Genomic DNA, 27,974 nt, shown 5'->3' on the forward strand with positions numbered 1-27,974 from the left:
CTGATATTTTCTATTGTCTGCTCTAACTCTATTTTTGATTATTTGCATTCATTGTACATAAGATACCTTTATTTACTATGTAATTGTTGCACACCCTGAGTGTTTCTTGAGAGCTGATTGAACAAGTGAATTTCTCCATTGTGAAATCAATAAAGGATTATCTTATCTTCTAGAAATGTTAGCCTTTTGATTGTCTAAATCATGTGGGTGTAAAATGTGATTTGAATGTTTGAGGTTTTATTGTTGATCTGTAATCAGACCTACACTGGAAAAATAATCATCTTAAATCAGTAAATTACCAAAAACACTTGAATTTAGGCATTTTACACTGAATTGGAGTGAGTTTGAACTTTAAGTTAAAGTTAAGTTAAAAATGCTATTGCCAATGACACAAGCATAAATATCACTTGGAATAAGATTTATTAACTTTTACATTTAAAAAATATAATTTTTGATTTGAAATTATAGAAAATAATCTAAACATTTTTTCCCCCCTAATTTTATACAGCCTGACATCTACGTATACTATTAGGCTTTATAGTGCAAGTCACTCAAAGAGCTTCACAAAGCTTCCTTGGTTAAAGAGTTGAGCTGTAGAGGGATAAGATGATGAAAGTTGTACTTTAAAGGTCTATTATGCAACTTTTTAGGCCAAAAAATAGCTCTGTGAATCTCACCGGATTCACACCAACAGTGGTGGAAACAAATAATTTAGAGCGGCGCGCTTTCATTCATTCCCTATGCTGCCTGGCGACCAGAAAGTGGCCACGGAAATACACAGGAGAGCGGCGCGATACGTGCACCATCGCATTGAAATCATTCCAACACTATGCACATATGCAAATACAGTATGACATATGAGTTGATGTCAAATACATGGTGTTCCTTTGTTACAACTTACCCCACTACCGGGAGTAGTAACACATGATGGGGTAAGTTGCAACAGTTAAACAAAAGAAGCAAAAACAGAGACCATGTCACCTCAGAGAAAACTTTGTAGATGCTTCAGTAAACCTGCACTGGGGAGATCACTGAACCCCGGTCTCTCAGCTTCTGCAGTGTTTTGCAGTATCTGCTGAATTTTACATGGCAGATTACATGGCAGATTTTTCGCAATAGAATCAGCATGCACCTGTTTACAACCTTGACAACCACCACGTGGGATCAGGGAGGAAGTGGGTAAACACTGATATGATCATTTGACTCCTCTCCATGGTGGAATTGGTGGTGTTACAACTCTCCCCATGTTACAACCACACCCGATTGCATCTTTACTTCACGTCCTGACTACAGTGGTCAAATACACAAATATTTTTTCTCGCATAAAAAAGTTGCATAAGGCCTCTTTAAATTTGATCGCATCACGTGATCAAATTAAATCGCTCTAAAAAATGTCTTGGTGGAAAGTATTATTTTGTTTTTATCATTATTACATGTTTTATTCTGAAAGTACAGAGCGGAAGCGAGTTTTTAACGGGACAAGGCGGCGGGGAAACAAAAACCCGGGTATTTTTTCCCTCTGCAGTCAGCTGAGGCATTCACCGTGGTCTGCAGTGGGTGAGCTTTGTGTGCGGCTTTACCTCTGTGGATTTTAGCTGATCATGGCAAACAGAAAGCGACCTTTAGAGATCACAGCTAACAACAACAGCTTACAAACGCCGGAGAAGAAAGTTATCCGGCCGATCACTTCGGACTACATGCACTGGGAAGTCGAGGAGACGTGCCAGTATCTTCGTGAAGAGGGACTTGCAGAGTTTGAAGGTTTATTCAGAGGTAAGTTGTGCTTCTTATTCACCGCAAACATGTTGACACTTCCTCGATCTGCTGTGTAAAGATAAGGTGCTCGTTCTGGCTATGCTAACAACATGTATGCTCATTTTACAGCTGAAAAGGTCACTGGCCTGGGTCTAAGATACATTAAAGACACCGATTTGGAGAAAATTGGAGTCAAGTGAGTGTTTTATTAAGGTTATGTGTTGTTATTGTTGATGTGATCTAAGCTTGACACTGTTTTGCTCACTGTTTAGCTTAGATTCAGGGATTAACCCAAACTGGCTCATGTGGAGAAAAAGTTACCAGCCAAAATGGACATCTGCTTTACTTTGGCTTGTTCTTGACATGTGGTGAAATCTTAATGTTACTGTGTTAAAGATGCCACGGTGATCGCCTCAGGGTCCTCCACAGTCTGAGGAAATTATGGCAAATCGAGGCTGAACCAAACAAGGTAACAGAAGGCACCCTGAAGACCTCATTGTGTGGGTGTGAGAGGAACGTGTGGGTGCAGATGTGCTGAAACTTGCTTCATGTTAAACTGGTTAGTTACTTTCGGTTTCGGTCTCTTCCAGGTGTTTAACGATCCCATCCATGGCCACGTGGAGCTGCACCCACTCCTGATCAAAATTATTGACACGCCACAGTTTCAGAGACTGCGAAACCTCAAGCAGCTTGGAGGAACTTACTTCGTATTCCCCGGAGCCTCTCATAATAGATTTGAACACAGCATTGGGTAAGTGCTAATTATGTTGCTCTTCACCATATACGTGGTGGAGCAAGGTAATATATAGGACAAAACAACATACTTCACTGATAGTCGACCCAAAACATGGAATAGGCCCAATAAATAGGCTAATAAAAGTGTTTTTTAGTGCTTAATTATTCCTAATTCTACATAGCCTGACATCTACGTATAGGCCAACCTGTAGCATCCACAGAGCCGTTTCGGGCCATTTCAAACCAAATGAAAGTCTCAAAGAGCCGCAATAGTTTAAACGTTCAAACGACCGACAAAACTGATTAATATTATTGTTTTGTTTACAAGCAAATAAACAATTTTTTTTTTTAATTAATTAATGAAATGCAACTTTCAGCATTCTGTTGCATTTTAGATGTTTTTTGTTTTTTTTTAAGCGACACTACACAGGCTTATGGAGTATGTGGTGGCACTTTGAAGGGCCTGCACTATCAACAAGGATATGTTATCAGTTAATAACAGAAGTATGTTTGCAGCTCCACTCTGTCGTGCTTTTTTTAAATTATTTTTTATTTTTTTATATATATATATATATATATATATATATATATATATATATATATATATATATATATATACATATACATATACACAGCCTATATAGCTGTATAGGTAGCAGCTGTATAGGCTACTATACACCCCCTGTTCCCCACCGTATTTTAGTACTATCCCGTAATTTAACAAAATTAAAATGCAAAACGCTCTCTCCAGCCTGAACTCAGTCCATAGACTGTAGTCACATAGGTAGCCTAGCCTTGCGAGAACGGCACCTTCAACAGCCTGAGCAGCAGTGATCGCAAGGTTTGTGTGACAGCGGGAACAAACTCCGCTGTCATCCATTGATGACCAGTGGAGGCAATGGTGGGTGAAGTGTCCTGTCCAAGGACAACCATGTGCACCTGCGGTTTTAATCTGCTAACCCTCCGGTTACAAGAAGCCCTTACCATGAACATGTTATTTAATGTGAGCTCAAAAGTAAAACAGTCAGCTTCAACCACAGGTTATGCAGACTTTGCTCTGTAATGACATCACACACATAATTTTTTCAAAACGCCATATTCTCCATAAGCCTGTGTAGTGTCACTTGACCGCGAAAGGGGAAACTCTTGGACTGGCCTTTCGCCAAACAGCCAGTTGAAACCAACAAACTGCAAAAAGCCAGTTGAAAAAGCAAAAAGCCACATAAAGCCAGTTAAAGCCAATGGCAAGCCATTTCAGGAGCCAACAGCCTTCTTACACTCTCGGCCCTACTGGTTTTCTGCCTCTCAACCCCTGATTTTCTCTGCTCCGCCCCTGCTTCATCGCACTCACTGCATGTCGTCTCCTCTGCGCCTTCACTCTCCTCATTCTGCGCTATGGGGACAGCTCCAGATCACTACGTGTTTGACATTGCGTTTGTGACTTTGCGTTTTTTATTATGCATGATCGGCCGTGATTCGCTTTCAGCGCTGCGCGAGGTGGCGAACGGGTTGGACTGAAGTTTGCACTGCTTCTCCAGACATCGATTCAAGCATCATTTGAGAGATGCCTCCAGCCCCATTAAGGAATGATACAGTTTATATTCCCCGTTTAGTCATTAAAGAGACTACAGTTGTGTAAATACATTGGCTCATTCCATGAAAGCGGAATGAAGCAGATGAATGAGGGCGGGGCACAAGCACATGCACTGAAAGCACAAATTGGGCTGGTGCAGGTCGGCCCAGCACGTGTGACTGGGAAGAATGACAGTGGCGCTGTGCCAAAAGAGAGGACAGATCGTAGATGACATAGGCCTATGCTTTCGAGGTATCTCGCAAGAAAATATTTTCACTGTGTCAGCTCCCAATTTGGGCATATACTCGTGGCTGCACCAGTGGGACAAAGAGCCGCGATAAGGAGGCTTAAGAGCCGCAGGTTGCCGACCCCTAGTATCGGCTCTATAATGCAAGACACTCAAAGAGCTTCACAAAGTGCGCTTCCTAGGTTGAGCTGTAGTGGGATAAGACAAAACAACATACTTCACTGATAGAGTGGGAGAACCAAGGTTACAGATGCACTTTGTGCTTTTAGACTGAAACAAGGACATGGTTCCATTAAAATGATTTTGTTTTCCCCAAAAGTATGACATGCTACCTATTCAATTATATCATGGTCAAAGCTAGTCACATTGTAATTATTATTCAGGAACACAATCATTTGTTCACTATTTGGCTACATGATCAATGCTACTGTGAATATAATGCTTGCATTATATGTTTTGAATGAGTGCAAAGACCTTATTTTTTTGTTTACTTGACAGGGACGGGGCAGGGCAATGTGGCCAATATAAAAAAAGAAATATCACGATAACGATATATATATTTGATATAATTGACAACGGACAAATTACTTAAAAATCCCAGCCGTATGCCTATTGGGAAGATTTTTTTTTTTAATGGCATACTAATTTCCTTGCAAATATGATCTAGTCAAGCATCCTTCATTTCATTTTACTTTTTAAGCCCCTGCCTCTGCGTCCCACACAGTCAGTGTTTATGCTGCTCTGATGGACCTGAGCGTAAGTGAAATTACATCGTGTCCACAGTGACATAAAAAATTACAGGCCAAACCCTAGACGGGACACATTCATGAACATGTCTAAATGTCAGTAATCGCTGTAGAGCTAGTTTTCAACTATTGTCCCTGGGCAAGGTTTATAATGCCAACAACAATTGAAAAGTTCATTTGCAAAAACGGATACCTCTGCTCTACAGATGACACTTGTGAAGCTAACGTTATGTAAATTTGATTAAGAACTAGTGACTTTATATTTTCATGGCACTGAAGCAGACCTGGTAATGAAAAACTCTGCTATGTTTAGAGAAACTTGCAACCATACGGTGAGTTTTTTTCAATGCTACTTTATCTGTTTTTGCAAATGAACTCTTCAATTATATTTATTTCTTCATCCAATAGTTGAACCTGTAGTAAAATCATTCCTTGAAGTGCTATGTACATATTTCATGCTTTATGTTTAAAGTTTATTTCTCCCATACAGCGTGGGTTACTTGGCCGGGCGTCTTGTTCAAGCACTGAATGAAAGGCAGCCCGAACTCCTCATTTCCCGCAGAGACATTCTTTGTGTGCAGATCGCAGGCCTTTGCCATGACCTTGGTGGGTGATATAAACATAGCCTTGTGTTTTGTCAGTTAAATAATGTTTTTATACTATTGCAGTAAAGGTTTGACAACTTACTTCTGTCTTTCAGGACATGGGCCTTTTTCTCATATGTTTGATGGGATGTTTATTCCCAAAGCTCGTCCTGAAATTAAATGGAAGGTAAGCGGGTAGTTTTGTCATATGCTGTACATGTATTGGGCTTGACATTATAGCAAACATAACCTTGTTATCCAAAGTTTAACAGGATTCAAGCAATCTCTTACCGTTTTATTTGGTGAGTCATGACCTGCAGTCATCTGTTTGGCAAATACAGATGATAGGCAAGCTGTAACATGCATTCACAAACCGTGACAAGCCTATGTTGCCTTGTGTTAGCGCAATATACTGTGAATGGTCATTGCAAAAACTAACAAACAAAATCAATAATCCACATTATAAAATACTTTTATTTTAAAATGTGCATAATACAGTACCACAAAATTGTAGCTTTCGATTTCGCTTAAAAATAGGAACAACCGCTGTGGCTCAACTCACCGGTTTTGTATTTGCTCGTTTTATAAGAAGTTGCTGCAAAAGTTTTCCGTAGTGCAATTTTTTAATTATTGTAATTTGATTATATAAAGATACTGAAAGGTTAACTACATGTGTAACAGTGCCAGCTAATAGGGAAACTGATAGCTCATAAAAGACACTGATAAGGTTTGCTGCTGATCGCTGTTTGACTGCTTTATTATGCAAGTTATGACCACAGACCTGCTGCTGTTAAACGTGAGCGATTAGTCAAGCCATTTTGTCTATAAACTATTGTTTTTTAACAGATGCTAGATGCTAGTCTTTGTCTTTGTGTTTTTTAAATGCTGCACTTTCACATTTTCTCTTGGTAATGATCTCCCTTTTCTCTCAAAGCATGAAACGGCCTCTCTGGCCATGTTTGACCATCTGGTGGATGACAATAATCTGAGGCCAGTCATGGAACAGCACGGACTAGTTCTTCCTGAGGATTTGGACTTCATCAAAGAACAGATTGCTGGACCTTTGCAAAATGCTGCGTCCCAGAGTGCTAAGGTAAAGACTGGCATGCTTGTCTCGTCTCTTTATACATTATAATTTTGATATGGACATTTACATTAAATTTGACTGAGAAATGGGTTTTAATTCATCAGTCACAACTACATTTATTCCGGAAATTTTCAACACACTCTAACTGTTTGTCTTTTTCCTTGCAAACACTTGCATCACACATTTTTCAGAAATGGTATTGAAGTGCATACATGCTGTAATGTAATGTGTGTAATTGATGCATTGAGATAAGAGAAGTCCGATTTAGCAAAAGAGGTTCTACTTTTTGGGATGCTGCATTGTCCTCTTGAAGTAGCTCAAGACCGAGTATAGTAGAGAGTTAGTGGATCATTTTAAAAGGTAGGCAAACATTAGTATAATAATTCAGCATTTTTATACAGATACTATGTGAAAAACACATCATTGTCTCATTTACTTTAGAGAAAGTTGCAGCTGTCTTTTTCTGACATATTCACTACACACTTTAAAACTACTTCTACTTTCACAGTGGCCGTACAAAGGTCGAACACAAGACAAATCCTTCCTGTATGAAATTGTGGCCAACAAAAGAAATGGCATTGACGTGGATAAGTGGGACTACTTTGCCAGGTACTGAACAAAAACAACTTTTTTTTCTTTGTCTTTTCTGACTAGATAATTTAACTGTGAAACAAAAAATGTGCTCTCCTCACAGAGACTGCTATCACTTGGGCATCCCAAACAATTTTGACTACCACCGTTTCCTACACTTTGCCCGAGTGTGTGAAGTAGATGGACAGAAGAACATCTGCACTAGAGACAAGGTGTGGCGACTGCTTTCACTAAAGCCAGTACAAAAAGGCTTTTCAAATGAATTAAAAGGAAAGGACTTAACTTATATCGCGCCTTTCACAGACATGGTCACAAAGCACTTTACATGAGACAATTTTACATTCACGTCATACTCGGTGATGGTAAGCTCCCCTGGGAGAGACTGACAGAAGTGCAACTGCACACATCTGTGTCCCTCTGACCACCATCATTCACACACACACACACATCATTCATCGTGGCCTATTGTACATGTTTTTAGTGGTAGGGAAACCCGCAGTACCTGCAGGAAACCTATACAGACACGGGGAGACCATGCAAAGAACATGCAAACTCACACATGTGACCAGCTGGTCACATGTGTGAGTTTCCATCCAACACCAACTCTTACACAGTACAGACACTGAATATATGTTGCTTTAGATTTGCTTAGAAGTCTTGCTTTTTCAATTGTTTTTCGATAATTCTTGTGTACAGTGAACATACACTTACAAGCCAACTGATTGTCCTGTTTTCCAGATTTAGTATTGATTTATATAATTAACTAATTGGCATATATAAAGAAAAAAAACATCTCTCATGACTTTGTATATGTTCACTTTATGTTGACAGGAAGTGGGGAACCTGTATGACATGTTTCACACCAGGAATTGCCTCCACAGAAGAGCTTACCAGCATAAAGTTGGCAGCATCATTGAAACTATGTAAGTCTAACATTTTCATATAAATGTTAGTAAAATCTGCTAACTCGTACAACTCTTATGTATCAGGATCACCGAGGCCTTTTTAAAAGCAGATAAGCACATACAAATCGAAGGTTCAGGGGGGAGGATGTTTACTCTTTCCACTGCCATAGACGACATGGAGGCTTACACCAAACTCACAGGTGTGTGGCCATGTCTTTGAATATAACCTCTTTGTTGTCAGTCCTGTATTTTGAGGCTGAAGTCAGAAGTGCTAATTTTTTATGCATCTCATTAGGCACTGTATGTCCTTCTGAACCACGTCTCCACACTTTCTTAAGATGTGTATCGTTTGTAATATGTTGTCACTCATGAAGTGGAATTAATTGTTCAATAAAAACCTGCTGCTTCGCCAGAACCATTTAACACAAAATGATTTCTGAATAATGAGCTGTTAAGGGCGATTTTGTCCCTCATTTGTTCTGCGCCAAAATATGAAATTGCCATCATTGAAATGGCCGCCCCACACATGGCTGGAGGCATTAGCGCACCACTGCTTTTACACACCAAGCTCAGCAAGCTTCTGTCTGACTTAAGGGGCGAGAGCTCTGTGGAGCTCGCTGAACTCTCAGACACGAAGTGAATGTGACAGTCCAGTACTGTCTGTCGGTGCAGAACGCAGCGCGCCATGTGCCATGCCAACATTACGCGCTGCGTAACCTCACTTCAAAGGTTTTTCTCAAACCGTGCAGTGCTTTAAATACATGATTTATCCGTTGATCAAAAATAAAATAAAACTCGTAAGTCCGTGTTGTAAGAGCGAGAGGTGCATCACAGAAATGTGGTGAAACTGTGTTTCAAAGCATCTTTGTGTGCGTTCGCTTTAAGCACATGGAATGAGAGAAGTTTTGACAAGTATTGAATTTACCTGCGTTACAAGGTAGCAGAGGGTTTACGAGCACTCACCTCCCCCTCCAAGGGCCCGGCTCGGACAGAAAAAATCCGATCCGTACTCTACACAAAATGGGAGAAGAGGAAACGGCATCTAGCCTCTATACCTACAGCAGGAATCGCACAAGACTGATAATGGCGCTCACCAGTATCTATCCATCTGCGCAACTGAGATGATTTATCGGCTATATTCAGTCACAATCGACCTCCACTGAATTTTGTGCATTTGTGACATTCAGCTGCGACATATAATCCAACTGCGATTCACACCTTTTCATGCGGTCAATAGCGGTCGCTCGTGCAGATGCCTGTGCGTCAAAAGAGTGTTCGCATGACCTTCATATTTTGAGACCGCAAAGGATCGCATACTGCCCGTGCGCCAGTTGTGGCAGGCCCTTTTACTGACACAAGATCGGTTGATTTAATTTGAGTTCCCCTAAGAAATGGCAGACGAGCCAGTAATTCCGTTTCAGAAGTTCTAACCGTCTGGAGACTCCATTTATCCCATTGTGGCAAATGATTTGATATCGGCTTCTAAAAACAAAAAACCCAGCCAAACGACAACAAATGGAGCTAATTTATCAATCTTTAGACTCAGACTGAAGAATCTGTCTCATCAAAAGACCAATTGCACCTGCACTTCTTTGAAACACAACAGAAATATGCCTTATTCATTGCAGAGCAAACTTAATCACTTGCAAGTATGTGATATGATTCAGAGAAGCTGACTAAATATTAAGTTCTGTCAAAAACAATGTGTTTCAATTTTTTTTTAGATCATGTGTTCGAACAAATCCTCAACTCCTCGTCCAAAGAACTCTCTGAGGCGAGACAGATCCTCCACAATATTGTCTGTCGACGTCTTTACAAATGCCTGGGTCAAACTCAACCCGACAAACCCATAATTGTCTCCCAGGTATGCATGATTTAAATCATTTGAATTCTTTGTTCCTGAATATGCAGGTATTGTATAAAACTGTGCTCTGAGATAGAGGAAAAAATATCACAGTTTGCATTGTCATCATTGACGGTATATTTTGCAATCCACTGTCAATGGTTATCATGGGACTTGGTCAAGGGTCAAGAAATGTATACATTTATTTATTTTCTTTTTTAATGTTTCTGGTTAGGGAATCGGGTTACTGGATCTTGCAAATTCTTGAAAATTTTGTTGATTGTGTGTCTGTGTGTGTGAACATATTAAATCTCATCTGGAAACTATTAAAACAAAAAACAAATAACGCAAGCCAGGGAAAGGAGAAAGTTTATTTATTGTAAACAACAGAACTTTTTTTTTTTACAATTTTTTTTTTAATTTGTTGTGCCATTTAAAGTGCATATGACAGGTTGTCTTTTCAGTCAAGAAGCAATTTAATGAAAAAATGTTAGTAAGAAAAAATGTTACAATTTTTAAGCTACTGACTAACTCTGAAGACACATTTACACTGAGATGGTTGGAAGGGCGCCCCCTTGTGTCCCTTTGCATCCAAATACCGGGACCATAGCTGGAGCCATATGTGGCTCTTTAGAGTAGAAAGGCTTAACAAAACCTGCTTGTATTACCTGAGATTTCAAAATGTTAAGATTTGTCAAGAATGTCATGTTTTAATTGAGCAGCTGCCTACTTTCTTTATTTTGTATTTCAGGAGATAATTCATAGCTGGGAAGCAGATCTAGCTCAGTCTGTACCTCAAGGCTCTCAGGACGCTGAGCTTCAACCCGAAGACTTTGTGGTCAATGTAAGTGTTTGAAATGAACTAATGAAGCAAACTGTAGTGGGTGCATTATCAAAGTACAGAATTCTGTTCCAGGTACTAAAGAGCATGAAATGTGTCACTTTTTATTGATATTTGTGTTATTTGTTGCAAAAGCTTTATTGTTGCATTGGAGTATTTCTTATCATTTTTTATGTTTCAGGTCATCCAGATGGATTATGGGATGAAAGAAAAGAACCCCATAAATAGTGTTCGATTTTATTGCAAAAATGACCTTACCAAGGCCATCCAGATCCGCAAAAATCAGGTCAGTCTACTTTCTCATTTTTAGACATTTCTGTTTTAAAACCAGTGATGAAATGGTTCTGCTTTTCGGCAGGTGTCTAAACTTCTCCCGGAGCGTTTTGCTGAGCAGTTGATCAGAGTTTACTTCAAAAAGACTAACGATGGGAGTCTGGAAACTGCAAAAAAGCACTTTGTTCAATGGTGCATGGACAAGAACTTCTCCAAACCTCAGGTAACACACATACTTTTAGTGTAACCTTTGACTGTCCGTAAACTTTCCAATTTTGATGAAAATGGTTGGGGATTCAAAGACTTGCAACTTGGATAAAAAAATGTGGACAAGTGCATTTTAGTCATTAAAACAAACATGATCTAATATTGCCACTGTATTTATTCAAGAGGGATTTAACATATTGTGCTGATATTTTATGTGATTGCAAAGCTAACAGAATGGCAGACATTGTAAGATTGCTCTTCTGCAGTTTTGCAGTTTGAATAAAAACAAGCACTTTTGCTGTAAATATTTTTGATGTCACTGAATTAAATAAATAAAAAAGCTAAAATTAGCTCTTTGGGGACTAGAACGTGAGACAAAAATGGGAGAACGTTTTTCGTTAGATCGTTCACAAACCGAGTTTGTGCGCTGAGTGAGAGAACGTGAAAACGTGACACGGAGCGGCGCCGTGCTGCTCATGATGCAGCCGGGCAGCGGCGCCTCATTCTCTCACTCTCTCCCCGTGGCGTGCGGTCACTGCTCGCGTACATCCTCCTCGGAGCGTCTGACATCCATGTCACAGGGACTTTTAGGTATGTGCAGACAGCGCTGTTGGTAAAAAAATAAAAAAAATCTAGAAGCGATGATCAGAGGACGAGGAGAGCGGGCGCTTTTGGGAAAAGTACTGTTCACAATAGGCCTACCACCCAAAGCTATAGAAAGCCAATAGATGGCTATTATTTATCCCAATTTCCAAGACTTATCGAAACTAATTATAACTTCTTATAATGAAACAGACGAAAACTTGACAAAAACCTTTTTAATTTTCGTCTGACTAAAACGTGACTATCACATTTTGAAATGACTAAAATGTGACTAAACCTAATAGCATTTTCGTCCAAAAGACTAAGACTAAAACTAAAAGGGCTGCCAAAAACAACACTGCTCTGCATAGGTCTGCAAATATTGCAAGTTTGACAGCAGGTTCCCAAGCTCCTTGACCGGTCTTCAGCACCGTTTGGGCTGAAAAGTACTTGAGTAAAGCAACACTGTAGCCACATTGATAATAAGAGTCTCAATTCTAGAGTGAGCAACGCTTTACGGCAGTGTTTCCCAACCAGGATTACAAGGACACCACTCACTACTAAATACTAATAAATCTGAATTTGGCTGCATCCATGAGGCAGGAAACACTCCGAGTATCTCTCACACCTTCACCTATTTACAGGTATTGGGCTCAACAGGTAATCCTACATCAAAGGCGTCTAACATACTTTCTTTTTGCTTAGGATGGAGACATCATTGCACCAGAGCTCACTCCATTGAAGGCCAGCTGGTCGAACAACAATGAAGGAGAAGAGAGTGAGGGCAGTTCCACAAGCACCACAAGCTACAGCAAATGCAATGGAAAAGCCAAAGTCCAGCTTTTCAAGTAAGAAGACTCTTGAAGACACTTTGACCAAGAAAAACGTGGCTTTATGAAACATGGGATATTTTTTACAAATTCAGGTACAATGCTGAAGTTTACAAAGAAAATAACTTACAGATTCAGGTTCAGTCTTCAGGTCGAACATCTATTCTATAATTCATTTTACATGCATCAGTGATCATGGATTTCAATGTTGCTTCATATCAGGTCAGTGTAAAAACTAAAGTGCCACAGTGACTGTTACATGCAGTTGCTGCAAAGTTATATTTTATCTTTAAGGTTTTGACTTTTATTTATTTTAAGTTTCATTTAGGGTGTGATATGAAGCGTGGTCTTTTATTTATTTTGCTGTGACCGAAAATGTTTATCTGCCAAGGGAATATTTACTGGTCTGTTTGTATTTAAAAAAAAGAAAGAAAAAAAAGCACATAGTTTTTATATTGAACTGCATTATTCCCATAAATATAACCACCTGGGAAATATTTTCTTGTACTTGCATGTTTGATAATACAGTCTGTTCTTTCCAATGTGTCTCTCTGTAGTTCATTTGTTTCATCGCTAGGGTGCGCCATACACTTGACCATCTATTTCAGGTCCATGCAAACAGTCTTTAGCCCCATTTCGACCGGAACGGACCGGAGCGGTTTGAAGGTGTTTCCACAGCCAAAAGTGAACCGCTCCCTCCCAAAGGGGGGTCCCATAGATCACTTCATCCATGGGACCTGGAGCGTTTGCAAACTAGATCGGTTTGGGGTGAAAGGGGAGGGGGGCATGTCACCACTCTGATTGGTCAGGCAATAGTCGACTTGCATATTCAAAGTCAGCTTTCTCTTCAGAAATTTATACCAGGCTCTATCATCACTTGTTCACAGAAAATATAGGCATTTTTTGCCCTCTCTACTCATGCCTGATTTTGATGTGGAAATATTCAATAAAATTCTATATTTCCCCACATAGTTATGTCAGTAATCTACTGCTCAAGTTTTCAAGTTTCATTTGCACAGTTTTGCCAAACATTCTTTCTTATTGCCCAAATGACAGGAGCGAGGTCTCATACATCCCTCTTTTATTTTTGAATTCACTGTCAAACTAAAAATAATAGGTTTACTCGTTTTGGGCATTGTCATGATTTCTTTTTTCTCAATAACTGTTCCTCTGGCACTTGAAAACTGTTCAACTACTGGAGGACTCTGTCCCTCCTAATGGTCAAATTTTGCACAAAGGTGCTCTGATGCAGGACTAGAGCTTTTTCTAAACCTTTTTTTTTTATTTCATTTTTTTTAATCACTCCCTAATTGAACCGGTCTCAAGTGAACTGAACTGGTCCGGTCCTGTCGAAATCCCCCTTTTATATCTAACAACAGGGCCCCTACATTTACCACCTCCATCTTTCAGTTGTATTTGTAGGGCATTAAGAGCCTCAGTGTGGTCTGTCCTTTAGTCTTGTAGGGGCAGTTATTGATGAATGCGAACACACTAGATGGATGCCTGTATTAACATGTATCTCCACTTAGGGGCGCCATACACTTAAATATTTGGATCTGATCTCAAGGCGCAAAGGAGAAGGGTTTCCATTATATATATTAGGTCTAATTATGAATTGTTCTATACTCATAACGTAATAACTATCTGTATACTAGTATTGCTGCCTGTCTTGAACGGATTTACCTACTATATAACTGCAATATATGGACTGATACGTGAGCCTAAAGTGTGACTGAAAGCCACAATCTGACTAAAATGCAAAGGTATTACCACATATAGTTGAATAAAGATGTGAATATCACATGAGGCCCACCAGCAAATTAAAACTATGTGCTCATATATTTATGATAACAACCATGTAATAATTGACTCTGGCTCCCAATTCAAGGTTTATACGGGCAAGTCAAATTAAAACTTTTTAATGCCTAAATACTATATTTCAATGCCACAAACGCAGAAGATGAAAAAAATCGCTACATATTAAATTGTTTTAGGATTTGCAAACATTTCATCAAACACAGGAGTACTTTTCAGCAAAAAAAAATATCAATTTCAGCCAAAGCTGCCGCTGAACATATTTAGACCATCATTCTGTATTTTAATGAACTTATACAGTAAAAATTGTTAAGCGATATCAACATTTACCAATAAATTTAGATTTAATACTTGTTTGAATCCAATGTAATGCTTTTTTTAATGCCCCACAGAAACTGCAATTAAAAATATCAAGTTAGAAATTTCACAAAATCGTGAGTTGCACAAGAAGTCCATGCTGCGCCAATGTTATTCTAAATAACATAACAGATGATGACGTGTCCTTGCATCAATCAAGGCAGTGTCATTCATAAAGGCTGTGTACAAATATGATCAGTGGACATGTGCACAGTGGATCAGTGAACACTACACACTCAGTGCAGCAGCAGCAGCAGGACCAAGGCCAACTGCCCGCTAGTATTTTTATAATCTTCATCCTCCCTGACCTGTTGCTCCCCTCCTGGCGCCAGTGGTCTCAGCCCTCCCCAGCGATGCCCTGCTCTCGCATACATACACACTTGGGCACTCGCCATTCCCCCCATGGATAATTGAGACCAGCTGTTGCAAGGTGGCTCTTCCCTCGACCCCCACCCCCCCCACCCCACTCCCGCTGCACTTGCCTTTCTGACTCAAAGCTCCCGTCTAAGCCTCTTCTAGTCAGTTGTAACTCATTCTGCCTTCATTATTTGTGTACAAAACACACCCGAAATACCTTAATTCTGATTTTAGACTTGTATAAATTCTAATCCATCATCATCTTCACAATTATCAATAGATGGGGTCACTGGGTCAAAACCTGTTCCGAAGTCTCGTGTGCCAGACAGATTTATGCCCCGTTCGTGTTATTGAACATTCTTTTAGTCTGTCGCGCCCCGTCTATGTCCCCTGCTCTGGAGATTAAGGTATATTTGGGAGCGGAGACAAAGCCAATCTGGTGATGACTGTGAGCTATCCCGGTCACTGGAATGTCTGGTGTTTTGGGAGGAGGGTTTTGGGACAGGGGGTGCAATGTGATGACTCAACAAATGTCACTTTTATGACAGTCCCATGGAAGAACCTGGTTATGTCATGTCATGTAATTGATTGTAATATCTCTGGATTTATATTACTGGAAAGGGGTTCCTCTGTTGATTTCTTGAGCTGCACTGGCTCTGTGTCTTGTTGGTGGAGGGAGGGAGGGGGGGTGGAGAGACAGACGGGTGGGGAAAGGCATGTTGGACTCTCTTTTCCAGCTGGTCCTCTGGGGTCAAACCATGTGTGGATGTGTCCGTGTCATGGCCTCTCATTAGGGGGTGAGACGCCGCGGCTCCAGACCCCCACGGCAGGACTGCTGCTGTGAGTCTGCACTGATCCTGCCACTTTGATGCCCCTCCCCTGCACGGACACCACTGGCACTGGGGTCAATTAGCTCTGCAGGAATGCTTGCATACGGTTACATGGGATCAGATTTGAGTGATTGAGCACCTGCATCAAAAAAATACAACCCGATTGTTATAGTTAGAGAAAAACATGATGTTTTAAATTCAGATTGTGAATTTGCATTCGAAGATTAGACATTCATTGTTGAGTATAAATGCTTAAACGCATCACAAATAACAATATCATAAATAAAGACATTTTAGACCATTGTTCGACTGCGTGTTACAAATACAATCTTCTAAGTTAAATAAACTGAAGCATTTTTTTATGACAAAGCATTGGTCTTACTTCTTACCTGGGCAGTTGTTGCTGTTATTTAAATTACATTAACCCCAGGGCTCACAAACGGGTTGCAACTCCCGAAATATTAATGCAAACACCAGGGGACCCTCACAGTGAAATGTGATTAGTGCTTGTCCTCATTTCAAGGGTTAAACCTGGATTAAATGTATTTTATGTGTTTGCATTGTAGTTTGAAAGGCTATAGTTTTTAATTAAGTATGCATTAGAACAATTTCATTTTTTTTTTTAAAGTTACATCATAAAATATCTCTCAGCCCCCTTTGTCTTCTATTAATTTTATACCTGCTACTGCCTCTTAACTCCCGCCTGAACCGAGCTTTACCAGGATGAAAACGCAAAACAAAAACGTGATTTGATGACAAGGTGAAAAAAGCCACAACAAAAGCAACCAAAACAACAAAAAAGCAACCCACGAGAAACAAAAAAGTGACAAAACGACTGAAAAACGAGCAACTGGCTTTCAAATGAGTCATGACACTGGCTTGTAGGCTGTAAGAAGCTTTTAGATTTGAGTACAGCCGAACGCACTCGGTAAAGAAGGGGGGTAATTGGTTAAAACTGAATATTAACTGATTCTTGATGACCTTTGATTTCCTCTCCTAGTGCTTCCTAAATCTCCTTATCTCGCTCCTAAGTGTTGAGAGTTGACCCCTGCTCCCTGGCCTGTACATGGCTAAGCAGGCATTTAGCCCTGAATGTGTTGTTTGGGTGGAGCAGTGCAAGCCCCTGCGCGCAGACTGAAGGCATGGCAGTCCACAAAACAGGTGCTCTAGGTCTCCTTTTTCTCTTCTTTTCTTTTTTCTTTTTGAGCATTCGCTGCCTTTCGCTCTGTCTTCTTTTTCTCACACCTGTTCAAGAGTTCCGAGTCATGCTGTGGGAGGCTTAGCTAAATGGATGAGCTTTGTGAAGACAGGGCAGTTGTAATTACTTAGTAGCCTTTATCTGTTCGACCCGCCTCCCCTGTCCCAACTCTCTCATTACCTCCCCACTTTCTCTCCACGTAAGGTGTTGCCTCTAGTTTGATTCTTTTTTGTCATTGTGTAAAACTTAGTTTGTTTTTAACAACTTAATTTTAGAGTTTGATTTTTAATTTACCAAATTTTGTTCCTAAATTTGATTTGATTTATTGTGGCCTTAAGGAGAAATTTGTCTTGGACACCCAGGGCAGGATCAAACAAACACATGCAGTACAGAACATCGCATAACCACAGATTCAGGCAGGGGTTCCCAAGCTTTTCAGGCCGCAACTTCCAAAAACATGTGTAAAAACATTTAAAAGCTAGTTTGATTATGTTATATGTTATCCTCTCCAGTGTCCCGCGACCCACCACTTTGGGAAGCACTCGTCTAAAACCTAAATTGCATCCAGACCCAATCGCCTACTGCAAAAACTTTACATAATGGACTACTTGCACACAATATTTACCATATTGCCTACTGTAAGTCAAGTTTATCATTACTGTTAGTCTTTGTTTCATGTTACAAATTTCCAACACAGAAATTTGATTCTGAAATTGTTTCAAAATGTCAGGATATTTGATCAAGCAGGCCCAACATTTTTAGTTCATCTCTTTGTGATGTAAGATTTGTGATGAAGCAATAGGATCGGTGTTTCCTTATCAACTGCTATTCAATGTTAAACTATTATCTCTAGTGCCTAAAGAAAGCTCAGGACAGGACTAAAAAGAGTGTCACTAGTGAGGACTGTTTGTTCTGCCGCTAAACAGTTAGTGCACCACACAGTAAGTGGCAAGTGGCTTTGACACCCACTAATTTGATTAGCTCCTTTGTGACAACTCCAGAGGGGACTGACAGGGTGGTGGTCCCTGTGCCCCCAATGGAACACCTTGGGCTAGGCCAGCCGTGAGCCCCCAGCCCCCTGTCTGTGAACCAGGATTTACCCAGCTGTTGGAGCTGTATGTGGTACCTCAGACCAGAGGTGTGTGGACCAAGATTCACATTTTATATTAGTTCGGTAAAATTACACAGAATCTATAATAATATATAAGACAAGATAAGACTTCATTGATGTAAGAGTGGGGGTATGACACAGTATGAAGTAACAAGTGAATTTCTCCTCTGTTAGATCAATAAAGTCTTATCTTATGCAGTTAAAATAACAGCTCTGATTAATTTGAACTTAACTTTTGGGAGAAGTGTTGATTCTTTGACATATTGTGATCCTATTGGGCTATTCTTTTTTAGTGTGTTTTGCTTTTGTTGGGTTTTTTTGTCATTAGTTCAGGGAAATCTAGATAAAACTGCCTCGTCTACACACAATATTGACGTGGTTTCTAAAGATCTTTTTTCAAGAATGCTTCCGATATCTTAATGTCAGATCATGCTATGTCTATGCAGGAATAACTGTCTCCTCTTTCTATTTTCATTTAAATTTGCATGTTAAAAGTGTGACGAAAGCCGCATCTGGAAATATTTAGGGTAAACCTGAGCTGAAGTTTGTTTGTTTGTTTGTGTGACAGTGGGCCAGTCGTGTGGGAATTCTCTCTCCACAGGGAACTGTTTTTTCCTGTCTTTCAAAAACAGACTTCAGGTAATGCTTTCAGTGTGTGGCTGAGTTTGCTCTTCGTTTGCGGAATTCCTTCCTGCGCTTTATACTACATCCAATAGGTTGTCTTGTTTCTCGCATCCATACATTTGTGTTATTGTCTGACAGATCAGTCATTCAGTGCATAATCAGAACTTTTTGCTGGCGCATGTGATGTGGAACTCAACTTGTGGGATCCTTCATTTGAGCTCAAAACAAAATTGTCATCTCGAAATGTGTTAAATCGTTCATCATGAAATGTGCTTGTGCTCCTTTGCATCCATTTAGATTGACTTTAAGGTAATGTTTGTTTTATTTTAAAATATATATACTTTACAGAATCATTTTGAATTGATGTGGTAATGGTTTACTTGCTGTTTCTGTGCTGTGGATAGAATAAAGCTCAAATTGGTCTTTCGTTTTGTCTTAGAAAGTCAAGCGCTGTTGATGTTTATAACAAATAATTATCATTCCATTCATGAGTAGAATGACTTGGGGATATTTCAAAATAATGTGTTTCATTCTGTGCTCCATGTTTTACTTTTATGGTCTATTTTATGCAGTGGCACAATGTGAACTGCATGTTTGTAAAAGTGATGCTACTTTGGCACTTGTGCACCAGTGGATGCCACCCTGATCTCTTCTCATCTGGCCCGGGCCCTCTAGCTGGTAATCTGAGCGTAGAGATTAGAAAGAAAAACAGCAGAGAAGAATGTCTTTGGTTTGAGCCAGCGAGGAATTTACAATGGCCTTCAGGCTGCGCTGACCGCTCCCTCCCTCTCGCCTCCCCTTTTTTTCTGGGTTTTGTCACTTACAAAAACACACACGTAATGCATTATAAAAAACTCTCTTTAATCAAGTAGATGTAAATTTGCAGATATGATGACTGTCGGTTGTATGTTTGGTAGTATTTTAAAGTGGATATAACGTTCTATAACCAATTCCATTGCTACATTTACATAATAGACTTGGAGATGGTGTCCTGGAAAGGTAGTCTTTATACTACGCCATCTGTCCCCACACAGAACCGTAATGCTATAGGCCGTGACGTGAGCCCGCGCCAGGACAGACAGGGACCTGGAGGTGGCTTCCATCCAGTTCTGGTTTCACTGGACAGCTGTGTGGACACTCAAGTGGATACCTAAGAGGTCCGTCACAGCCCAGCAACCTGCCTTCCTCACAGTGAAGGGAGTGGGATGAGGAGAGGGGGGCGCGGGCTAAGGGGACAGGTGTGTGGGACAGGAGGTGCCGTGTGGCCTGGGGGAGTGGTCAGCTGGTGACACACCTGTCCCAACTTGCACAATGGGCTCTGATTTCACACATACATGCGAGGAGCCCGGCCATGTGCCCCGAATGCAACGTTAGAGCGGCGATCCTCTTTGGCAATCTGTTAACCTGCTGGCCATGACACACAGGACCAACGTTTGAGATGCCAATGAAAACATGGACATCATAGAGGAGGTGCTCTGGTTCTGAAGTGATTCTCAAAAGGTCATACAGCAGTGGTTAGACTTTAATCCAAAGTGTGGACCACAGCTTGGTCCTATTTGATTCAAAAGTGTATTTACTGTCACTAGTCCATTCAGTCGATTTACATTGATAAAGTGAAAGACTTCAAGAGATGTTAGACAAGGCCAGTACTCAATGTTCAATTTCCTCGATTTGTTTGGCCACATTTGCAGTCAAGATCTTTTATTAATTTTATTAATCGACTTTATTTTAGTGTATTGTAAAGTGAATTCAACTTCTATGTAAACAGGTTAGCCCATAGAGGTGAAGCGTTATTTGACCAATAACTTATTTTCATGCAGCCATTTTCATTATAGCCATCTTTGTATTGTCAGTCATGTAAAATAGAGCTCAATCAGTGTAAAGCCTCTTTCTGATTTGAAGACATAGGGTACAACAAAGCTTATACCCTTCAGTGCCTCTCTTTTAAAGAAGGTAAGAGGACACCTCTAGAGTGTGTGGCACATGCACTGTTTCTGTAAAACCTCAGAGATGGGGGTGATAAGCGCCTGGCCTTTGGGTATAGATTTCAGGCAGGTGCATTGGACTGCCCTGCGGCACCTTAAGGGACAGGACAGGACGGCGGCAAAGAAATGAGGGGCCAAGATGTGCTTTGGACAGCAATGCTATAATTAGTTACATAACTTTTTTTATTATCAGAAAAAACAAAAATCTTGCGATAAGTAATGACCTTCAAACATCAACTATGTAAGTGTCACATATTTTAAAACGGTCAAAAGAGTGAGAGCTAATAAAGGCTTTGCCCAAGTTTAAACCAGGTCATAAACTTTTTCCCAACTACTGGATCAGAGAAAAAGCAGTAATTTAACTTCTCTCCATTGCAAAAGACTAGAGGTTTTCAATCATATAATTGGATTCTCCTTACCCTGCAGAACCATCAGCCCCCAGGGGCAGATATGCCATTTAAAATACCACAAAACAGCAGCAGTAAAATATTTTAGTTACGTTTTAAAGGGAGCTTACTATAAACACCAGACACCCCTACCCCATCTCCTGACAGGAATGTGCCGGGACAATAGACGTGTTCAAGTCTTTTGCTGGTCCCCCTGGGTCCACACAGGTCCTGACAGGAGGAACAAAAGTGCACCTTGCCCCTCTCAGCACGACTCACGGCACCTCAAGGGCAAATACCACAATACCTGCAGTAAATAAGAGGGAGGGGAGACTACGGCAGGTCAGGGGGTGAGGGTGGGCCACACCAAGAAAACTGATGTTCATATAAGTGGCTCCTAACTTCAGTGAGCTGTTTTGATTCTGAATACTGTATATCGATTTCATTTTGCAATCATGCCATTTGAATTGTTTAGATACATTACATTTCCATGGGTGTAAAAAAATAAGACAAATAAAGAACAAAATACTTTAGTTGTGAGTCCCTATGGCAAGACTAAATCAAAACCTATTGACAAAATGTTGCTTTGTCTCATCCAAACATCTCAACTCTCACTCTCTCACCTCAATGTGTTCAGCTCCAGTCACAGCAGATCCTTCCACAACTGCACTCAGTCGGACACTGGACACACATGAAACCATTCATAGATGATATTTCACATCCAATCTAATAGTTCAAGACTAAACAGTTATGTACTAATACTTAAGTCCAGACCAAAGGGTAAATATTTTTTGATGCAAACGTTTGAGTCCTGTCTCACCTCAGTGTATGTATCTCCAGTCTCATAAGGGCTTTCCACAGCAGTATTCCTCAGTCTGATACTGGACACAGACAAAAAGCATTTAAAAGATTATTTTACTAAAGGACTTACATGTGTGGAACTCTTTTTTTATATTTTTTTTTATGTAATGACCCCTAGTGGCTAGAATGAGCATTCTGGTTATTCTTTAAAAATCCATAACTCCGCACAGGAATGGGCAAGCAACTTACTTTTTTCCTACATACTACCTTATGCTCTATAAGGCAGGGGCCCAAACATATGGCCCGTACGGGCCGTATGTTTGACACCCCTGCCTTAGAAGCCTAAGTGTGGACATAAAATGCAAGGCAATTTTATTCATAAGAATTGGCCTCCCATTTTTTACTGCCACTCTCCCGGTCTGTACGACTGTATTTAAGTCTACTCTTGAGCCAAAATGAGTTTGAACTTTGCAGCTTCCTATAGCTTCTTCCATGTGAAAGCATTCTGTTGATAATCACACTGATGTTCACAGTGCCACAAATTGACTGTGAAAAGGTTCACTTATCGTAGAAGCTTTTTCTCATTTATACTTACTCACTATATACCACTGTGCGGTTTCCAAATTAAATAACAAATGTGTTATACGGTAGAGCAAGAGTGTCGTACATTTGAAATATAAAAAAGATTGGAAACAGTATAATGTATCAAACAAGCAATCAGAAATATATCCAAATGCACACTCACCTTAAGTTGATTAATGAGAAATAAAACAGGAAAGGTCCTGTTTCTGCTGTTTCTGCTCGATGATACACTGAGGGCTGTTGAACACATTCAAAACAGTTCAGAGCAATCTGATTGGTGAGAAAGAATGAAACGCATGTGAGTGAGTGGTTGGTGGTGGTCGGAGGGGCCGATGCCACAGACAGGTAGCCTCGCTTCCATGTGGCTTATCACCACCACCAAGTATGGCGAGAATGAATAATGACTAGAATGTAGCGCTTTGAGAATCTTGGTACTATTTGTCCAGGGACTGCGGATGGAAAATAGCTGCTTAGCTAAATCTGGTACAAATCATCTTCTCTTTTGTAAAGACTAATGGTTTTGTACATTGTCCTTGTTACAATAAACAATAAACTACAACACAAGTGTAAGACAATATCATTATTATTGCCAATTCAGTGACAGCAGCACCAACTTCACCTGGTTTGGAGTAAAATTAATGATATTTGTGTATTAAATTACACTTTTTTTAAGTTTATAAAAAAGGTATATCTTGTCTATAGTCAAGAAATCCAACTGTATAATATGTTTGTTTGGATTGGTGAACATTTTGAAAAAAACTGTGATGACACACAATGTGTGACACATTGTTTAACTCTGGGAAGCATCACACAAACCTCTGCCTGTTTAGAGGCTTGTTCTTTTATGACCCTTCTCTCCCCTCTGACCCCGCGGGATAGAGGCACCAGGCACATAACTGTCTCACACGTATTGGGATGGGACGGCAGAGGAGCTGAGGTAAGCAAGAAAAGGCCCCCTCCTGGAGTCTGTATCCTGTTCTTGACTAACACTAGTTTATTTGTGCTGGTCTGTGAAGTCTTCTTGCTACGTATTAGTTTTTTCTAAATGTTCACACATCACAGATTTATCTCAAAACTATGTCTAAAATCCACTGTCCAGTCAGTTGTACAATACATCAATCCATTATTTCAGAATTATTTGATTGTATCTTTTATCATTTCTACAGAGAAATCTTTGTACAGACCTATTCCTGTTCACCTTTTAACTCCTTGTTCATCACAAAAAAGTCCCACACATTTGTATGCAATTTAAATTTATGAGCCAGGAAATGTTGAGGACATTCGTAATATTATTGTGTCAATGTACATTGTGAATGTAGTGTGAATATTTTGAAATCTAAAGATGGATTAAACATGTCAAACCAGGCTTGAACTGCAACTAAACCAGCCCAGAGGCAGGGAAAATTCTGATTTAAAACTAGATTAGATCAGTTCTAAAAAAAAACACACACACACAAAAGGACTAATGTTCTGCTATCTTTCATATAAACTCTTAAAATCTAATTGTTTTGGCTCAAGGCTATGCTGCCAGTCATGGCACCTCAGTCTGTCGCTGCCCATTAAACGACAGTATTGTATGACTTGTACTAATGGCTCAGGAATGTCCTATTAGTCAGGGGCTAGATGCGTGACGCTGCGAACATTAAAACACTTTGAGGGGACCAAAGTGATATCACATGGTGCAATAGACAGGTGACAGGACTAGTGATCTCATTGCCTTCAAGCAACACAGTGATAGATTGCCCTCCCACGCGCTGCCAACCAGAAAATGTCCCCTTGAGGAACACATCGGACTTAGATTTCAAAACGGCTATAGCAAAGATGACACAAGTGACACTTCAATGTTTATCATTGGCAACGCTATAATAATTCATGCTTCGGTTACCATCTTTGGGCTCAACCAAAATATGTTTGTATTTCTACGAGGAACAAATAAAGTGGAGTCAACAAACAATAATAATGCACAAAGTTAAAGATAAATCAAATAAAAAAGAATAAACTTGAGTAGATGATGATAAAGGCACCTCAGAGCAAAGTTATAATGCCTAAAGCCTCATAGCTGTATGTACAGTATACAGAATATGCTTATATTATATACCTATAAAACACACCTATCCTCTGGTGCCTTTCAATACACAACATCTCGGTGTCACACATTAGTAGAGAAATTATATTTAATCTCTGTTATGTATTTTTGATAAAGAAGTTTAGAATAAAAAGGAATCTCTTCTAGATCCAAAAGGTGATCCACAAAAAACAACTCTTTTATCTCAATTGGCTCAACTTTTCAAAAACTAAACCCTCTAACCATGACATCATGGTGTGTAGTGTGGGGGCGAGAGTGCACCAGCTTGCATTGCTGTTTACCCTGGACAAGCCAAGTCATGCAATTTGATTCCTAGTCTTTTGAGTGACTCCCGAGCAGTCCCCCCTCGGACACCTCTCGGCACTTGGAGCCACTGAAGGAAATGCACTGTTACCTCAAGACATGCTGGCGTCTGTGTGGAGGTCAGGAGGGCAGCGTTCTCGGACTCTGGACATATTGTTACCATATGTGCATCAGCTGGGACTTCCTCAACAAGTTCCTATGAGGTAAAGCACGAGTAACGGTGAATGATGTCCAAAAGGTAGTCGCAATCATACAGCTAAATGCATTGCTACCACTACTGCCCACATTATGAATGCCACTTCTTACTACACCCTTTAAAGCACTTCATGACAAGAAACACTAATATTACTTCTCTCAAAGGTAGTAACTATCCTAAATGGAAAAGCATTAGTTCTACCACTTGTATAAATGTTTCTCTCCTATGAACACTAACAATGAAAACTAAATAACCTGTTACCTGCCATTTGCACTGCTGTCTATTGTGCATATTTTTGTTTATTTTATTTTATCAGTTTATTTGAACAGGGACAACGCACATTAATCAACACTGCTGTAAATGTGCCAGTTTTATCTATAAATCTACTTTTCAAACGTAGTCCCAGGACAACATGAAGATTGCCAGCAGCAAACAAGTTGTATATTCAGAGATTGCTTCAGAGAAGTTTTTTTTTAAATCCTATTTTATTTAATCTTATTTTGCATGCTCTCATAGACTTTTTTTCATGTTGCACAATGCATCCAGAAAAGAATCCTAGTTTGTGACAATAAAACCCATCTTGATTATAAAACTTAAATTTATTCCACAAATATCAAAGCCTATTAGAGAAACTTGAAGTTCAATTGTATAGTCACTAACTGGATCATTTGTGCCCAACCAATACTATGTCTCTCTGTCTTTAGTCTGTCCTTCCCTTATACCATAGACTGATGTTTTAAAGGGATATTTCCGTGTTTTTTGACTGCATGAATTAAAAAATATATATTTATATCACCACAAATCAACAACACCCTGGATAACTAGGAAATGAGGCCCTATGTCAAAAAACCTGAAATATCCCTTTAATGCTGAGGCCCACCTGCACTTAGGCATACGCTCTTTATGTACAGCTGGGCAGGTGTGTGCAGGTGCTCCCTCTTATCACTCAACATCGCACAAACCTGCCCAACTCATGTGACCCAACAGCATCCAAGCAATAGCGCTCTTCTATTCACGCACTGACATGTCTGTCCTGAACAAGTCATTAGATAATTCACAAATGCTGTTGAAAGGCCTATTAAGATACAGACAAAGTACAAGTTTGCATTAAAAAAAGACGTTTATTTACATAAAAAATACAAGCATGGGTAACAGTTTTAATGGTGCCTCGAAAATAGTCAAAATGTAAAAAAAAAAAAAGGAAAAAAGTACATTTGCTATATAGTGAAGGCACACTAGCATTTGGTCAAACTCCCACAGAAAAATATTGGGGATATGTGCATCTTGTAAAAGGTTAGATCCCATTGCTGTGGTCATTGCTGCTAACCTGTCTATCACCACCCCCACCTCCACAGTCCACTGTGCCGAGGCAGCTGTCCCAACACACAGTTGCCCATATACACTTGCCATGTATGTATCGCATGGTGAGGAATGACAAGCCCCGTACGCACAAAACACACCCCAGCAGCTGCAGCATGGCCAGAGGTCCCGGACCAGCCGGCACCAGACAGGGTTCAGAGGAATTAACTGCATGTCTTTAGCTGCCCGTAAATCAATCACACATCTCACTGACCCGATATGGCCAGTTTCAAAAAAGGCACTTAAGGAGTGATTCATAGATGGCTGGACAACTATCTTCCAGTTTTCAAGGTTTCTAAAATAGGAATGTAGAGTCGTTTCAGTGGGCAGAGCAGCATCCGGACGCGTTGTGTTTGTGGAGCAGGGACATCCGGCTGAACGTCCGAGAACAGGAACCACACTGGTATTTCTTCACCTCCGAGTGGGTTTGGAGATGGGCACGCAGGTTTGAGCGGTCAGCAAATGCACGGTTACAGTGCTGACAGGCAAAAGGACGCTCACCTGAGGGGGAAACAAAAGAGTCAACTTAAGGGAATGTCTGCAGGACAAGTGGTCTCCTTTCACTTTTGTGTTGCAAATTATGTGAAAACAATGACATAGATGCAGCTCTAACTTCTGATGCAAACGGTAATTTACATTAAAAGGATTAGGTGAGGCAACGGCTCCTCAATAGGTGTCAATGAATACTAATCAGGACAATATGCTGCAAAGTGCTGTTAAAGTTGGTAAGTACAAACCTGTGTGAGTGCGGATGTGCCCCCGAAGCAGCCATGGTCTGGAAAAGGCCTTCCCACAAGTGGTGCATACACATGGGAGTGTGTGTGAGCGAATGTGCATCTTGAGAGCGCCCAGGCTGGTATATTCCTTAGGGCAGTGTTTGCAATGGAAAGAAGGCCGCGCCGAGACATCGTGAGACGAAGGTGGTGCCTGTGGGTTGCACTGGGACGGCTGGTGCTGGGACACCTGATGGTGGGAGAGCGCGGAGAGGCTGTTGTAGCTCTTGCCGCAGTGCATACAGTGGTACATGGGATGGAGGGTGTTGGGACTGGGAGGGTCTGATGTGCGGCCACCATCCTCCTCTTCATCGCCGCTGCTGCTGGATGGAGAGCTGCTGAGGTCCACGGGGCCAAGGGGAGACAGAGAGGGGGAGGCAGGGGTGGCAGGAGACAGTGGTGCTGGGAGAAT

At 40.4% G+C, this 27,974-nt stretch overlaps 2 protein-coding genes across 2 annotated transcripts in view; one reads left to right on the forward strand and one right to left on the reverse strand.

Annotated features, from left to right (window-relative positions):
• The first annotated feature begins 1,530 nt into the window (after window positions 1–1,530).
• Window positions 1,531–13,166, forward strand: LOC306965036 (deoxynucleoside triphosphate triphosphohydrolase SAMHD1-like). The gene is made up of 16 exons (XM_079559252.1): window positions 1,531–1,773; window positions 1,885–1,951; window positions 2,152–2,224; window positions 2,346–2,506; window positions 5,547–5,662; window positions 5,757–5,827; window positions 6,575–6,733; window positions 7,236–7,336; window positions 7,422–7,530; window positions 8,150–8,241; window positions 8,308–8,423; window positions 9,948–10,087; window positions 10,818–10,910; window positions 11,089–11,193; window positions 11,266–11,403; window positions 12,675–13,166. The coding sequence occupies exons 1-16, from the start codon at window positions 1,602–1,604 to the stop codon at window positions 12,819–12,821; spliced, it is 1,860 nt and encodes a 619-aa protein (XP_079415378.1). The 5' UTR covers window positions 1,531–1,601; the 3' UTR covers window positions 12,822–13,166.
• A 13,942-nt stretch (window positions 13,167–27,108) lies between these two features.
• Window positions 27,109–27,974, reverse strand: part of snai1b (snail family zinc finger 1b) — a gene marked incomplete at both ends in the record, with an annotated part of 1,196 nt that continues 330 nt past the window's right edge. The window contains 2 exons of the mRNA XM_079558965.1: window positions 27,109–27,290; window positions 27,527–27,974. The exon at window positions 27,527–27,974 is cut by the window's right edge and continues 98 nt beyond it. Of these exons, the coding sequence (XP_079415091.1) occupies window positions 27,109–27,290; window positions 27,527–27,974 (630 nt within the window). The remainder of the gene's footprint in view (window positions 27,291–27,526) is intronic.

Source organism: Gobius niger (genome assembly GCF_951799975.1).
Source record: "Gobius niger genome assembly, chromosome: 6".
Classification (NCBI taxonomy): Eukaryota; Metazoa; Chordata; class Actinopteri; order Gobiiformes; family Gobiidae; genus Gobius; species Gobius niger.